The 16082-nt window shown below is 48.9% G+C and overlaps 1 protein-coding gene across 1 annotated transcript in view; it reads right to left on the bottom strand.

The window, feature by feature from the left end:
- Positions 1–16082, bottom strand: part of DUSP22 (dual specificity phosphatase 22) — a 91514-nt gene that overhangs the window by 19317 nt on the left and 56115 nt on the right. The window contains exon 4 of the mRNA XM_028737845.2: positions 9411–9460. Coding sequence (XP_028593678.2) covers positions 9411–9460 — 50 coding nt within the window. The remainder of the gene's footprint in view (positions 1–9410; positions 9461–16082) is intronic.

The raw sequence follows: 16082 nt of genomic DNA, 5'->3' as shown, positions 1-16082 counted from the left end.
GCCAGCCTTCCAGCCAAGTCGGGGGGCAGCGGCAAGGGCGCGCTGCGTTTCTCCGCTGTCCCGGACGGCTTTCAAAAGCCTGCCTTCAAAAGCCGTCCGGGACAGCGGAGAAACGCGCTGCCTTTCTCCGCTCTCCCGGGAAGGCAGGCAGGGGGGAGCAAAGGATTTCGCCCCCGCCCGCCTTCAGAAGAGGTCAAGGACCTTCTAAAGCCATCCGGGACAGCGGTGAAACGCGCTGCCTTTCTCCGCTCTCCCGGGAAGGCAGGCAGGGGGGAGCAAAGACTTTCGCCCCCGCCCACCTTCAGAAGAGGTCCAGGACCTCTTCTGAAGGCGGGCGGGGGGCGAAAATCTTTGTCCCCCCTGCCTGCCTTCCCAGGGGCTTTTAAATCGCCCTGGACAGCGGAGATGTTATGTAGTGTAGTTTCACCCTGGGCCAACAGGGGGATACTGTATATAGTTTTCACTCAGGTCTGTAGATAGTTTTCACTCAGGTCCGCGGCAGTTATTTTAGGCGGGAACTCTGGACTGTTGTGGTTACAATGTGACAGCCGGCTGCCTATAAATACAGGCCGGCTGAGCTGTTCACTGCCAGTTCTATTCCAGCTTACCAGAATAAAGAGCTACTTGAAGAAATCGCTGTGCCGGCTGCTATGTCAACCCACGACTTAACACTGGCGACGAGGATGGGATAGATGGACATCAGAGCACAGCCAGATGCGGCCAGCCTCTGAACTGAGCTGAATCACTGAGCTGAATCACAGAGCGAAATCACTGAGCGAAATCACTGGGCAGAACCAGTTCAGAGCTGACTGTTCTGGCTAGAGCACTGTGTTCCATCCATCGCCCTTCACGCCGGCATCGGAATCATGGCTTCACTTGTGCCTCTACCGCCGTTTGCGCCAGCCTCTGAATCATGGGACTCCTACCTCGCTCGGTTCGACTGCTACCTCCAAGCCAACGAACTGACAGCAGTATCACAGGATCGGAAGCGGGGCCTATTCCTCAGCCTCTGTGGGCCTGAGGTGTTTGCGACGGCCCGAGCGTTGGTTGCGCCTGAAGCAGTCCAGGCATCACCATGGGACACGATCCAAGAGAAGCTCCGCAACCACTACGCACCAAAGCCGTCCAAGATTGCTGCCCGCCATGCGTTCTACCACAGGAACCAGGCAGAGGGGGAGTCAATCAACAACTACACCACCGCCCTGCGACAGGCTGCAATGCACTGTGAGTTCCGAGACTTAGACGATGCCCTGATGGATCGAATCGTCTGCGGGGTCCGGGACATCCATCTGCAACGGCGTCTCCTAGCCAAGCCAGACCTCACGCTACAGAAAGCCATTGAGGAGGCTGTGGCCTCAGAAGCTGCTGAACGCTCCGCTCAGGAGATCCGCAAGTCCAGCAGCCTGCGTCTTGCTAGGGAGCCCGTTCCGGTGCATCATGAAGAGGCCAGCAGTGAGGAGGCATCCTCCAGTGAAGACGATGATGTGCACCAGACAAAGCGGGAGCGCAGGAAGTTCCAACAGAAGTCCAAGGGCCAACCGGAATGTGCTGGCTGCGGAGGCAACCATTCCCGTGCCAAGTGTCGATTCAGAGACGCCATCTGTAGGAGGTGTTCCAGAAGGGGCCACATCGCTAAGGTCTGCCGATCGGCTCCGTCTGACACCCCCCCTTCATCGACTCGCAAGTCCAAGTCTTCACTCCAGTCTGCCAAGGAAAGTTGTTTCGCTCTCACCAACTGCCGCTGCCCGTCTGGAACCACGATTGGCCAAACCGACTCGCCTACGAGACGCAAGCTGAACGTCACGGTGCTCATTGAAGGAGCTCCATGTGACATGGAGATCGACACCGGGTCTGCCCTGTCCATCGTGTCATGGAGCACCATCAAAAGACTGGTACCCAGAGTGTCCAAAAGGCAACTCGACTCTCACCGCATACACCTGAGAGACTACCAGGGAAACGACGTTCCCGTGGTAGGCGTTGGCCGGTTCCGGATCGCCTTCAAGGAGTTTTCGGGCCTGCTCCGGTTGGTGGTGGTCGAAGGTCAGCGGCCAAGCCTCCTAGGGCTAGACTGGTTTGATGCCCTCGGCCTGGAAGTCACCGGCATCAACTGCATCTCTAACGCAGAGACTGAGGGTCTGGTCAAAGACTTTGCCGAGGTTTTTGACGGCACCTTGGGCCAATATACAGGTACGCCCATCTCCTTTAGCCTGGATCCACAAGTCGCCCCCATCAAGCTAAAGCCACGCCGGGTTCCCTTTGCTCTCAAGGCTAAGGTGGACGAACAACTGGACAAACTGATCGCCCAAGGAGTTTTGGAGCCGGTTGACCACGCAAAGTGGGAAACCCCCATCGTCACGCCTGTCAAGCCAGATGGGTCGGTGAGAATCTGCGCTGACTACAAGTGCACGATCAACAAGGCACTTCAGCAGCACGCTTATCCGGTTCCTGTTGTCCAACACCTGCTGCATTCCCTGGGTGAGGGTAAGGTCTTCGCTAAGCTGGACCTTGCCCAAGCCTATCAACAACTGCCAGTCGATGATGCCACTGCTGAAGCCCAGACGATCGTCACCCACCGGGGGGCATTCCGTTGCCGCCGGTTGCAGTTCGGGGTGAGTGTGGCTCCTGGCATCTTCCAAGGCCTTATGGAGCGTCTCCTGCAAGGGCTTCCGGGCGTGGTACCATATTTTGATGACGTCTTGGTGTCTGCAGACTCACACCAGCAGCTGTTCGAGCGCCTCCGTGCCGTGCTGACCAGGTTCCAGGAGGCCGGGCTCAAGGTAAAAAGGGAGAAGTGCCAGATCGCCGTTCCACAGGTAGAGTTCCTGGGCTATCTTATCGATGCCTCCGGTCTTCATCCAACCACATCCAAGATCCGCGCTATCCAGCAGGCCCCCACTCCAAAGAACAAAACGGAGTTGCAGGCGTTCCTGGGGCTGCTGAACTTTTATAACATGTTCCTGCCCCACAAAGCCACAGTGGCTGAGCCTCTTCACCGACTCCTTAGCACTAAGACGCCTTGGGCCTGGGGTCATCGGGAGACGGCGGCTTTCAACGCGGTCAAGGCTCTCCTTTCTTCGGACAGTGTGCTGGTACAGTACAGTGAATCCAGGCCACTGGTCCTTGCCTGCGACGCCTCACCTTTTGGCATCGGGGCTGTCCTTAGTCACCGTTTTCCAGATGGAAGAGAAGCACCACTCGCCTACTTTTCCAGGACACTATCTCCGACGGAACGGAATTACAGCCAGCTCGACAAGGAGGCATTGGCACTTGTGGCTGGAGTGAAGAGGTTTCATGAATACCTCTATGGCAGGACTTTTGACCTCATCACTGACCACAAGCCACTCCTGGGCCTCCTCGCCGGTGATCGTCCAACTCCACCGGTCCTCTCACCACGCATGCTGCGATGGACTGTTTTCCTGGCTGCCTACCACTACCGGCTCATCCACCGCCCGGGGAAATCGATGGGCCATGCCGACGCCCTCAGCCGTTGCCCTCTTCCAGCATTTGTGGAAGACCCGGCTCCAGCTTCATCGCTCCTTCTGATTGAGGATCTTCCGGCAGCGCCTGTGTCGGCTGCCACTGTGGCCTCCGCATCTGCCCAGGATCGCACCATCAGCCGGGTGCTCAACTGGGTGTGGAGGGGGTGGCCACAAGGGCCCTTTGCATCGGAGTTCCAGCCCTTCGCAACCAGACAACATGAACTCTCAGCTCATCGCGGCTGTCTGCTGTGGGGAGACCGCGTCGTGATTCCCCAGGGACTCCGTCAGCGCGTCCTGGAGGCTCTGCACGTTGGCCACCCGGGAATTGTCAAAATGAAGGCGTTGGCTCGGTGTTACGTCTGGTGGCCTAATATGGACGATGCCATCACTGCCTGGGTGTCCGCCTGTCAAGCGTGCCAGGAGTCGAGGCCTGCACCACCGGCAGCTAAGGGATACACGTGGGAGACGCCAAAGACACCCTGGTCGAGGGTGCACATCGATCTGGCTGGCCCCTTTCACGGCCGGACCTTTATGGTAGTGGTGGACGCCTATTCCAAATGGCTGGAGGTCGCCCTGATGCCCTCCACCACTACCGAAGCTGTCATCCGGGTGCTGCGAGGCCTGTTTGCAACGCATGGGTGTCCTGATGTCCTTGTCTCTGACAACGGACCGCAGTTCACATCAGGCACGTTTGAGCGGTATCTTTTGGGACTGGGCATCCGCCATGCCCTAACGGCACCCTTTCATCCATCCAGCAACGGGCAAGCGGAAAGAATGGTGCGCTCGACAAAAGAGGCACTGGCGCGCCTGGACCGGGGAGACTGGCATGAGCGGGTCGCCGAATACTTGTTCGCGCAACACATCACCCCTCATGCGGCCACAGGGAGGAGTCCTGCGGAACTGCTTATGGGCCGCCGCCTCAGGTCACCGCTCGACCGGCTACACCCAGACTTTGCCGTGGCTGAACCCCCAGGCTGTGCCAACGCACCACGGTCATTTGTCCCAGGAAACCAGGTCTTTGCCCGGAACTATGTGGGGGACATCCCTTGGGTGCCAGCCACAGTAGTGGGAGTCACTGGACCTCGCTCGTACCAGGTGGCACTCGAAGACGGGCGCTTGTGGCGACGGCACATAGACCAACTTAGGCGCAGGGTTGGGGACTTGGACACTACCGAGGTGCCCCCAACTGCGCTTGCGGCTCCAGAAGAGACACGTACAGATGGCGAGGCTCCACCTACACCTCCCTCGCAAACTGCCAGCGTGGAGCCGAACCAAGCCGTCTCAGAACAGACTCAGACCACTCCACTTGCGGAGGCTCCACTCACAGCAGCGGATCCAGGGGAGTTGGTTCCAACGCCACCTAGGGTCGCACCACAGCCTCAGCGAGAACTGTGTGGCCCTCCGGACTTGGCTACCAGTCCCCGGCGGTCTGGCAGAGTTTCCAAGCGCCCAACTCATTTAAAGGACTATGTTGTTGGACAGGTATCACTGTTGGTCTAAGTATGGGAAATGTAACCGATATGCTTTTGTGCCTAATTGAACCATTACGCGTAGTGCTGTATATAAGGAAACCATTACGATTGTAACTAACGCCTTATCTCGGTGGGGAGGGGTGTTATGTAGTGTAGTTTCACCCTGGGCCAACAGGGGGATACTGTATATAGTTTTCACTCAGGTCTGTAGATAGTTTTCACTCAGGTCCGCGGCAGTTATTTTAGGCGGGAACTCTGGACTGTTGTGGTTACAATGTGACAGCCGGCTGCCTATAAATACAGGCCGGCTGAGCTGTTCACTGCCAGTTCTATTCCAGCTTACCAGAATAAAGAGCTACTTGAAGAAATCGCTGTGCCGGCTGCTATGTCAACCCACGACTTAACAGGAGAAGTCCTCCGCTGTCCCGGGCGATTTTAAAATGCCGCCCGCCAGCATTTTAAGATTGCCCCGGACAGCGGAGAAGTCCTCCGCTGTCCCGGGGTTTTTTAAAATGCTGGGGGTGGGAAGAAAAGCCCTTGTCCCCCCCCCCAGCCTTCAGAAGAGGTCGGGGGACAGACTGTCCCCGGACCTGGTCTGAAGGCGGTTTCCCTAGGAACGCATTAATTGATTTTCAATGCATTCCTATGGGAAACCGTGCATCGCAAGACGAAAAACTCGCAAGACGAAGAGACTTGCGGAACGAATTAATTTCGTCTTGCGAGGCACCACTGTATCCGGAGAGGCGGCCTTCAGGCGAGTTTTAATTTTAATTTTCCTTCTCCCACTTAATGCCCCACGCTCGCCCGAGCAGCTTGCAGTCCTCGGTAACCACGGCGACCCGAGGGAGGGGAGGGAACAGGGAAGTCGAGGGCGGCGGCGAGCCGCGATGACGTCAGTGGGCCGCGCCGCCTCGCCCTGGCACGGTGTGAGAGCCCCGGCTAGTGGCGAGAGCTTCAGAATAAGTGGGATCCGCGTGCACGAGACCGAGATTGCGGGTAAGGAGCTCAGCCCTGGGCAGGAGTTAGCGGGGCCGCGCGTGCGGGCCACATCCCCACAGAGAGCAAGCCTCCCCCGGCCCACCACTCCGGGCAGGTCCACTCGCATGAGGGGGCGGCGATGGCGACGGCCGGCAGCTTGCGTGCAATGCCATCCCTCGAGCAGGCGAGGAGCCCGGAGGCTACCAGATGCGAGTCCTCTTTCCCACCCTGCTCGGGAGTCCAGAGCACTTGGTCGCATTCAGGATCTAGAGTGGGGAAGCGGGGCTTGTGTCTGGGCTGGACACATTGGGCTGCCTGTGCCGCTCGACCTGCGGGGAGAAATCAGGGTGGGAGTCACGACCGTGAGGCAGGGCTGCCAAGTGTGGCAGAAAAGGACACGGCCGTCGCACCTGTCCTTAGGTAGGAGCTTCTTCCGTGTCGACCTGCTGCCCTAAAGTCTTGGCTTTTTTCTTGGCTTTTTGGCAGTTGGCACAGAAGGAAGGCAAGGGGGAGGGGGGAAAATTGAAACTTACACTTTCGTGCGTCCCTCCCGGCGTGACGCTGCGCGCTGACGTCACGGGGCTGTAATGGTGGTGTGCCTCGAGATTTTTTTCATGAAACAAGTGTGCCTTTGCCCAAAAAAGGTTGGGAAACACTGTCCTAAAGAACCCAACATGGTGCTTTGACGTCCCAGTGAGCAGCTGATGGTTGGGACTCTAAAGTGCTGCATCACTCAATGTCATTGTAATGCCACATAATTGAACAGGAGGAGTTCCTGCCAACCTGTTATATTTAGCCCGAGGTGGGGGATAGATTTAGGGGACAGAGAATCTGGTCTGCTGGCCTGATCCAGTTCCCTAAGCCACATTAGAACCCTTGGGAACCACCAGTAAACCAGCAGGGTATGGCACTGTATCTTCAGATCAGCAGATATAGGGAGTGTCAATTTCAGCCTCTCTCAATACTGTTACAACTCTGTGAGGCTCTATGGGCATAAATGGAACTATATAAGCAACAAAAACCATGAAAAGAGAAAAGGTGCTCAAATATTGCTCCCCAGATCATTATTCCCAACATGAACTGAAATAATCAATCAACTCGTTTTTCAAGATATTTGGGATCTCTCTGTTGCATGAGAGAAGCAAATCTACTAAAAATATCTCTCGAAAGCATCAGGCCAAAGAGGCAGTGCTTTGATCTGAGAGAAAAAGGCAGCGCTACATTTCCTTCCGTAGGCACCAGGCAGGCCCTTTGAAACTACTTTTGTTTCTCTATAAAACAAATTATCAGGAAGTGGCTGAAGCTCCCCTCCCTCCTCACCTCCCATACGCATAAACAGTGAAGACGAGAAGAAAAACTTGGTTCCTGTCCAAGTGTTCTTGTAAAGTTGATGCAATTACAGTGGTACCTGGGGTTAAGAACTTCATTCATTCTGGAGGTCTGTTCTTAACCTGAGGTACCACTTTAGCCAATGGGGCCTCCCGCAGCCGCCACGCCGCTGCTGTGCAATTTCTGTTCTCATCCTGAAGCAAAGTTCTTAACCCGAGGTACTATTTCTGGGTTAGGGGAGTCTGCAATCTGAAGCATCTGTAACCTGAAGCATATGTAACCTGAGGTACCACTGTACTCTTCAGAGTCAAGGTAGCCCAAAGCCCCTTTTCATGGTCAACCCAACCTGAGAACTGGCAACTCAAATGCAGCTCCCCCAGCCAGTTATTGTGGCCTGCGAGGTGCATGACAATCTCTTCTCTCCTCTCCTCCCCTTCCCAATTATTGCATTTCTAGGTAGGAGGCAACGAAAGAAAGGGTTTTTTTAGAACATTTGGCTGCATTTGGCTTGGTGTATCTCCAGTTGTATAGACCAGTGTTTCCCAACCGGTGTTCCGCAGCACACTAGTGTGCCGCGAGACGTTGCCTGGTGTGCCGTGGGAGGGAGGCGGGCGAGTCGGGCGACGAGAGGCGGGGCAGCGGCGGCGAGGAGAGGCCGCCCAGCGCGGGGCTCTCGCCGTCTGCCTGCCTGGCTGCCTGCGTGGCGCTGACGTCACGGGACTGTAACGTGCCCCACATAGGCCATGCCCCGATGCCGGGCGGCAGCGCTGCCGCTGCTTGCGGAGAGGTCCGCGAAGCCTGGGCGGACAGCTTTTGAAGGCAGGGGGGGAGCAAAGACTTTCGCCCCCCGCCAGCCTTCAGAAGAGGTCGGGGGACAGACTGTCCCCGGACCTGGTTTGAAGGCGGTTTCCCTAGGAACGCATTAATTGATTTTCAATGCATTCCTATGGGAAACCGTGCATCGCTACTCTTACGTCTGCACGACTGAACAATGCAACTGTATCGCGTTCATGCAGCTTGCTGGGGAAAAAGAAAAGAGAAGTGGTGCCACTCCTCTCTCTCCAGGACCTGTTTGGAAAGACACGCTATACTGGAAAAGCCAGACAGCGTTTCGTGTGTTCACACAAGTTTCAGGCTTGTCATGTTACGAGAGCGGGGTGGCGGGGAGGGAGGGAGAGAGAGAAGACGAAGAGACTTGCGGAATGAATTAATTTCGTCTTGCGAGGCACCACTGTAGTCAATATAGGCACAGAGTTAATTTTTTAAACATTTTCTAATGGTGGTGTGCCTCGAGATTTTTTTCATGAAACAAGTGTGTCTTTGCCCAAAAAAAGGTTGGGAAACACTGGTATAGACCTGTTTTAGGAGACTGTAGTCAGGCTCACAGACACCATGTTTCTGATTCCCATTATCTACCACTTTTCTATCCTGGCATAACTCTTCCAGGAGCACTGATTCCTTTTATCCTCCCAACAACCTTAGGGCTGCCATACATCTGGAATTCCCAGACACAGCCAGGATTTGGCCGTCGTAAACAGCATTCGGGGGGAAATCACTGAAATGTCCAGGAAAATCCAGACATATGTCAACACGTCAGAAGTGTAGATTTTGGCAAGTTTCCTTAAAAATAGCTCTAAACAACTTCTTCTTCTTCTTCTTCTTCTTCTTCTTCTTCTTCTTCTTCTTCTTCTTCTTTGAGATTTTGGCCAAAAATTTTAAAAAGCTCAACAACTTTTGTGTTTTTGAAATATGGCAGATAAGGAGACATCAGCTTGCTCAAAGCTAACAAGGAAACCTCATGGCACAGATAGACATTTGAACCCAGATCTCCCTAGTCAAAGAGTCCACCATTACACCTATCTCTCACCAGTAACAGTACTTTTAGACATAGGGCTGTATCCAGCAAACTTCTACACAGAGTAGAGCCAACGAAATGAAGGGACACAAACCAGCCCATTAACTTAAGCGAAACTATTCTGTGTAGGATTAGCACAGAATACCGCCACCTGTTGCATGTAAAAATAAAAAGGAAAATGGAGTCGTTAAGAAGTCAAAGATATTTACATATCCAAGAGGGAGGCATTCCATATCAAACAGTACCAGGTCTATAGTTCACTTGTCTAGTGTTGCCATTAAAAAAAAAAATACTTACAAATTCTGTGAGGGCGAATCTGCAGCAGGAATGCACAGATACTTCACTCCCTGCATTAAAAAAACAATATAAATATATCAAGGAAGAGAAAGTGCACACACATTCAAAGACTGTCTTCTTTCACTTGGTGCTGCTCCCGGGAAGCCATTTTAAGACCTGGTTTCATCGGCGCACGATCACGAACCATCACATACCCAGGCGTCAAAGTGAATCTTGGTGGTGGAAACATTAGCTCCAGCTCTTCTGTTGCATTTGTCATTTTAACATGTCTTGTTTGTCCTGCAATGCTATAAATTGCTAATGTGCTATTTTACACAACTTACCGCTTTCTTAAAATGAATGTACGGTAGATTAAGTAAGTGTGCATTCAGTGTTGGTTGGGGAAGGCTGTTACTATTTGCCGTGCTATACTGAATTAGTTAAATAAGTAATGGAAAGCAAAGAGTAACGGTGCAGCATGGGTATTACTTTTTAATAGATGTTTTCGTTCTCAAGATTATTACAGTGCTGAGCTGAATGAAGCCTTCCCTCCCCACAATAAAACGTATTCTTAATCAGTCCTCACCAAAATAATTCAATCTCAGACAGAGTTAGAAGTGGGCGTCTTGGTAGAAAGAGACAGAGAAACCTAAGCTAAAAATTGCTTCACTATTTCCATTCTACTGATTTCATAATGGGAAATTAAAAGAAACTTTATTGGATGTTAATGACAATATGAATTAAAATGTAAAATACAATCAAGGTAACTAATTGTATCTGTAAATGAATATAGACAAACAACAAGATGTATACATACAGAAAAAATTATTTGTATATAGACACTGTACGGATAAAGTTGAAAGAAGAACAACAATATACAAAATCAATAAAGACAATGCGAAAAACTTAGAGACGACATTAAAAAGCCAGAAGAGGGAAGGAGGAAAGTCAACTCATAGGAGTAAATGTAAATGTAAATTAATGTGTATATGTATAGTATGTAATCATAAAATCAATAAAGATTATCTTTTTAAAGAAAATTGCTTCACTAGATACGTATAACTCATGGAAGAGTCTCATCTAGTCCAACATTTCAACAGCAGCCAGTCAGACAACTTTGAAACTTTAAAAGCTGGGCACAAAGATGATACTCCATTCCGCACTGGAAGCCAACTTAAACCAAGACAGACCTTTGACCAATCTTAAAGACTCATAGAACTGTAGTGCTGGAAGGGACCATCTTGCTAAGTGCTGCGTATATAGAATGACATCTCTCTACGGGATCCTTCCTTGGTATCCTCCAAATGAATTGGACTACAACTCCCATGAGCACCAGGCAGCACAATCAAAAACGTATGGGGGGCACCAGGTTGGGGAAGGGTGCTCTAGGGCAGGGGCAGCCAATATGGTGGCTTCCAGGTGTTGTTGGATTCTCGGTTCCATCAGCCCCAGCCAGCATGGCATGGGACGATGGGAACAGTAGTCCATCAACATCCGGACGGCACCAGGATGCTCCAAGGCCAGGGTAGCCAACATGGTGCCCTCCACATGTACAGTGGTAACTCGGGTTAAGAACTTATGTCATTCTGGAGATCCGTTCTTAACCGTAACTGTTCTTAACCTGAAGCACCACTTTAGCTAATGGGGCCTCCCACTGCCGCCGCGCAATTTCTGTTCTCATCCTGAAGCAAAGTTTTTGACCCAAGGTAATATTTCTGGGTTTTCGAGGTTACCAGCATGAGTTTGACCAAACTGCGGGAGGTAGTGGAGGACAGAGGTGCCTGGCGTGCTCTAGTCCATGGGGTCACGAAGAGTCGGACACGACTAAACGACTAAACAACAACAACAATATTTCTGGGTTAGCGGAGTCTGTAACCTGAAGCGTGTGTAACCCGAGGTACCACTGTAGATGAATTACAACTTTCATCAAGCCTGACCACCGGTCATGCTGGCTGTAGGCTGATGGGAGTTGGGAGTCAAACAGCATAAGGAGAGAACCACAATGGCCCTAGGGTTCCTTGCAGTGGTTTCCTCCAGACCCACATAGAGATTCATCTCCTCCTGCTTGCAAAGCATATGCTCTCCTGCAAAACTCTTGCCTTCCCCTTCTCATTTGTTCCCTGTTTTGTGTGTGGGATTCCACCACATGCAGGTTGCACAATAGCTTGGGCAACAAATCCATTCCCGTCGCCCACAAAACTAGACTTCTCTGCAATGAGGCTGGTGCTGGAGAAATGTATTGGAAACTACAAGGTAACAACTACTTGATGGGAAGTCGTGTAACCTGCCTATGAACAAATGCTCAATGAACAGTGGGTACCACGTGAGCCCCCCACAAACTGTGCAAACGCATCAGAATCAATGCTCACAAGTCACCTGGAAGTGGCTTCAGTGTTGCACTGCTTCAGAACAAGAAGATAGCTTTCAGTTAGAATTGCCACTGATGGAGCCAGTAAGAAATCCTCATAAGAACAGCCCTGCCATTGCACTTATAACACACAGCTAAGGGACGCGGGTGGCGCTGTGGGTTAAACCACAGAGCCTAGGACCTGCCAATCAGAAAGTCGGCAGTTCGAATCCCCGCAATGGGGTGAGCTCCCATTGCTCGGTCCCTGCTCCTGCCAACCTAGCAGTTCGAAAGCACGCCAAAGTGCAAGTAGATAAATAGGTACAGCTCCGGCGGGAAGGTAAACGGCATTTCCGTGTGCTGCTCTGGTTCGCCATAAGCAGCTTAGTCATGCTGGCCACATGACCCGGAAGCTGTACACCGGTTCCCTCAGCCAATAAACCGAGATGAGCGCTGCAACCCCAGAGTCGGTCACGACTGGACCTAATGGTCAGGGGTCCCTTTACCTTTACCTTAAGTTCAATACTTAAAGTCTACGCTTATTTTAGCTATGAATGCTAAACCTGCTCTACTGCTTCAATCTAAATGCCACTGCTTAAAAACAAGATTTGCAAGAATTGTTCCCCCCCTCTTCCATGCTTTATTAATTGAAAATTGTATAACAGAAATTATCATTAGATGCTGAAGACAGCATAAAAAGTAACAAAAGAAAAAAATTATACAGTCGTTCGTTCTTCAGTTATTTTCTTTTTACATCTTTTTGCAATTGATTTCAACATGACCTCCGATCTTCCCATTATGTTCCCAGATTATATTTCTTGGATGCGCACTTAACTTTATTTTCTCCATGTTGTTTGACTTACTTTAAGTCTTCTAATATTATCCTATTCACCCACAGAAGTTCAATCAATACCTGCCAACAGATTAATATTTTGACAATGTTCTTTAACATAAACTCTATATATGTCCCACTCTCTGATAATTTTTTCATCTGTAATGTCTCGTAACCTCGCTGATAGTCTTGCTAGTTCAGCATACTCTCTGAATTTATTTTGCCAGTCTTATTTGGATGGGATATCTTCTCCCTTCCAGCCTTTTGCAGTTAAAATTCTGGCAGCAACTGTAACATACATAAAGACTCTCCTAAACTTTTTGGGAATTTCATTACCCATAATTCCTAGCAGGAAGGCTTCCGGCTTTTTAGGGAAGGAGCATTTGAACATTTTCTTCTGCTTGTTATAAATCATTTTCCAGAACTGTCTAATCTTTTTACAGTTCCACCACATGTGGATCCATGTGCCTTCAGCCTCCCCGATTTGCAAGAATTGTTACACACACACACACACACACACACACACACACACACACACACAATGTGTTCAATATTGCAGGGCTTTTTTTGCAGTCGTAGTTGAGCAAAAGCAGAATCCTTCCTGTGCACACCCTCATGCAAGCTGTCTAAGAATTTTCCCAAAATGACCTCCAATTGTCAACAAGCCACTGTTCTAGTGCATATATTCTATCTATCATCTATCTATCTATCTATCTATCTATCTATCTATCATCTACCTATTTTTGATATGTATACATTACATTCAATAACAACAAACTTTGCTGCTTATTATGCAAGCAGACTTCATCGGGGGTTTTGTGGGTAAGTGTGGATGATTAAAGGAAATCTGACTGCAAGAGAAAAGGGGAAACGACAGCCACCACTGTAACTGATTCAAGGTGCAGATAATATCAAAGGCAAGGCTGGTGAATACATAGCAGTGGGGTGAATGGAAGACCCGGCTGATTCCAGTTGGTCTTTGAATCACATCCCCTGCAGGTCCAATTTCAATGGTTCTGTGGTATTGTGAGCAACTTCATCCAATCTGCATTGAATTTGACAATATAAAGAGCAGGATAGAGGCATAAAAATTGGGTTACTTACGTATGGTGAGGGAAGCAGCATCAAACATAGTTACCAGGCATGAGCAGTTTCATGCAAATTCCCAATTTTGTGTAGGTATTTTCTAAGCAGTGCCGTAACAAAAATCTGTCTTATCACAGGTCATCATGACAAGAGCCTCACCCTGAAACTTACTACATCAGGGTTGCATACCCCACAACTGTCCCAGAAAACCAGGGACATCCTTTTTTTCCTGTGAGAGCATGGTGGATATTTTGGGCACCATGGTCTCATGTGATTTTGGGGTGTCCTCTCACCCCCAAAAAACACTATCTCACACATTTTGGGGCACTATGTCTTAAAAAAAAGCTTTTGGGGGGGCACGATCTTGTGTGGTGCCCAAAAATGCACTTTTTGGGTGCAGTGTCCCAAAAAGTGCTTTCTTTGGGACTGCAATCTCGCGCAGGTCACATGACTCACGTGGGAGTGCGGCCCCGGAATATGGTGTTCTCATTTTTCCTGACGTCATGTTGGAGGGTATGGGGTTGCTGGCATAATATCTAGAGTGGGACATCAACCAACAAAAACCAAAAGTCAGTCAAAATACAACTAGGCCAATTTCTCCAAATTCCAGTGCCTTCGAAAAGGCGTGCATTGGAAGCCAATAAATTCATTTTCCTCTCAGTTTTCTATTTCATCAGACAAGAGTAACCACAAAGAGAAGCTTTTTTATTTCTCTTTAGGCCCTGAAAGTCAAGTGAACTGTTAAACCGATACAAAGGGAGAGTTAACAAAACTAGCGCAAGTATTCAGATTTCAAGATTGTCAAAGCTGAAAGAAGCAAGAGTTCAGCTCTGCAGAACGTCTGATATTCGCTCTTATTACTCTAACAGCTATCATGCTGGTACGAGGTCAAGATGCTGGAAAATTCTGATGCTAGGTAAATTGCCTCACCAGGGCTTTGGCCAGATAAAAACTACTCACTCAATTTTGCATTTTAAAGAAAAGCTGTCATCAAATTTTACATATATTTCAGATTTTCCAAACCCATGTATTCGTTTTCAGTTAACAGGAAAATCATGACAATACGTATTTTAAGCTAGTTAACAGATTTGCTCACGAAACCCACAATTTACATTTATATAGAAAATACAAATAAAAATTGTATAAAGAAAATGCTTTAACATTTCTACGGCATGGAACTGAATAGCTGGCTATCTCTTTAGAAAGGTATTTTAGCCTCTGTTTTAACACTCTTGAGAACCGACAACAATTTGAAAATTCTGCTTCTCAATTTTGTTAGCCACATAACACCACTTCTGATTCTGAAGGAGACAGACCACTCAGTAATTGTTGTTGTTTTTAACTAGGTCCCAATTCTTGTTCATTTAAAACACAGGATAGTAAGATCAAAATCTCCAGAATGTACAATAGCAACTTGCATTTGATTGCTATAAATGAATCTGAACAACAGATTTTTTAAAAAAGTTATGAAGCCAAAGAGTAATTTCTTTACTTTCAAAGAAACTTAAATGAAACAAGTGTCCACATTAAAGATCATTAAACCAATTGTTTCATTCTTATATACACATTCTTAGCGAAAAGAATACTTATTCAAGTTCTTTAAGCTAGTAATCCAAGCACTCTAAATTTGTGGTGAAAGAAGAAAATGTAACCATCTACTTTTAAGTACATTCTATCAGTTACATGCTGTTCAAACAAATTTAGGATCAGATATTTGATTCCCCTGATCTAACACCAATCTCCCGTTTGAAAGTTTGCTTTGAGACTTCAGAAACTTTGAAAACTTAGACGCCTGTCTTCTCGGAGACTTATGAATCATCATCTTTTTTAAATGGAAAGGGCAATAACCAATCAGGACTTTTGAGCTGTCCTAAATGACCACAAATTTCTAGGCTGAAATTAAGCAGTTTAAAAAGAAAGAAAGAAAGGCCTTATTTTTGGCATTGAACTTCTCGGTATTTAAATTTATGTAAACCTTTCAACGACAGCTTCCAAGAAACACTTTAAGAGCCAAAAACAAAACCTCGGGGCACCTCATTTTGAAGGAAGATGCAAATAAAAACCCTCAAACACCTGGCAAGTTCTTTCAGGTTAGCCCAGAAAAAAAAACCCCATGTGTTATTTTGACTTGCCACATCAACAGATGAGGGGTGGACATACCTCTTTCGAATGAGAGGCATTTCATCAAAACGGCTTAATTAGGAAACAGTTGGTTTCTCAAGGTTTTCTCGAACACAACAAGAGGTTATCAAGAGTTCTGCCCAGTACAGCTAAAGAACCGCTTCGGGGGAGAAGGGGAGGAAAAAACCCCAGTAATTTGTTTATTTGTCCTTTCAGTTGCTTTAAGGAGCAGTCACCCAAGTACAGTACAAATGCTCATGACTCATTTTATTATTGAAAATATTCAAAAGTTTCAGCAATAAGCAAA

The sequence above is a fragment of the Podarcis muralis genome, chromosome 8 (genome assembly GCF_964188315.1).
Source record: "Podarcis muralis chromosome 8, rPodMur119.hap1.1, whole genome shotgun sequence".
In the NCBI taxonomy this organism is placed as follows: Eukaryota; Metazoa; Chordata; class Lepidosauria; order Squamata; family Lacertidae; genus Podarcis; species Podarcis muralis.
This window is presented reverse-complemented; position numbering and strand designations above follow the sequence as displayed.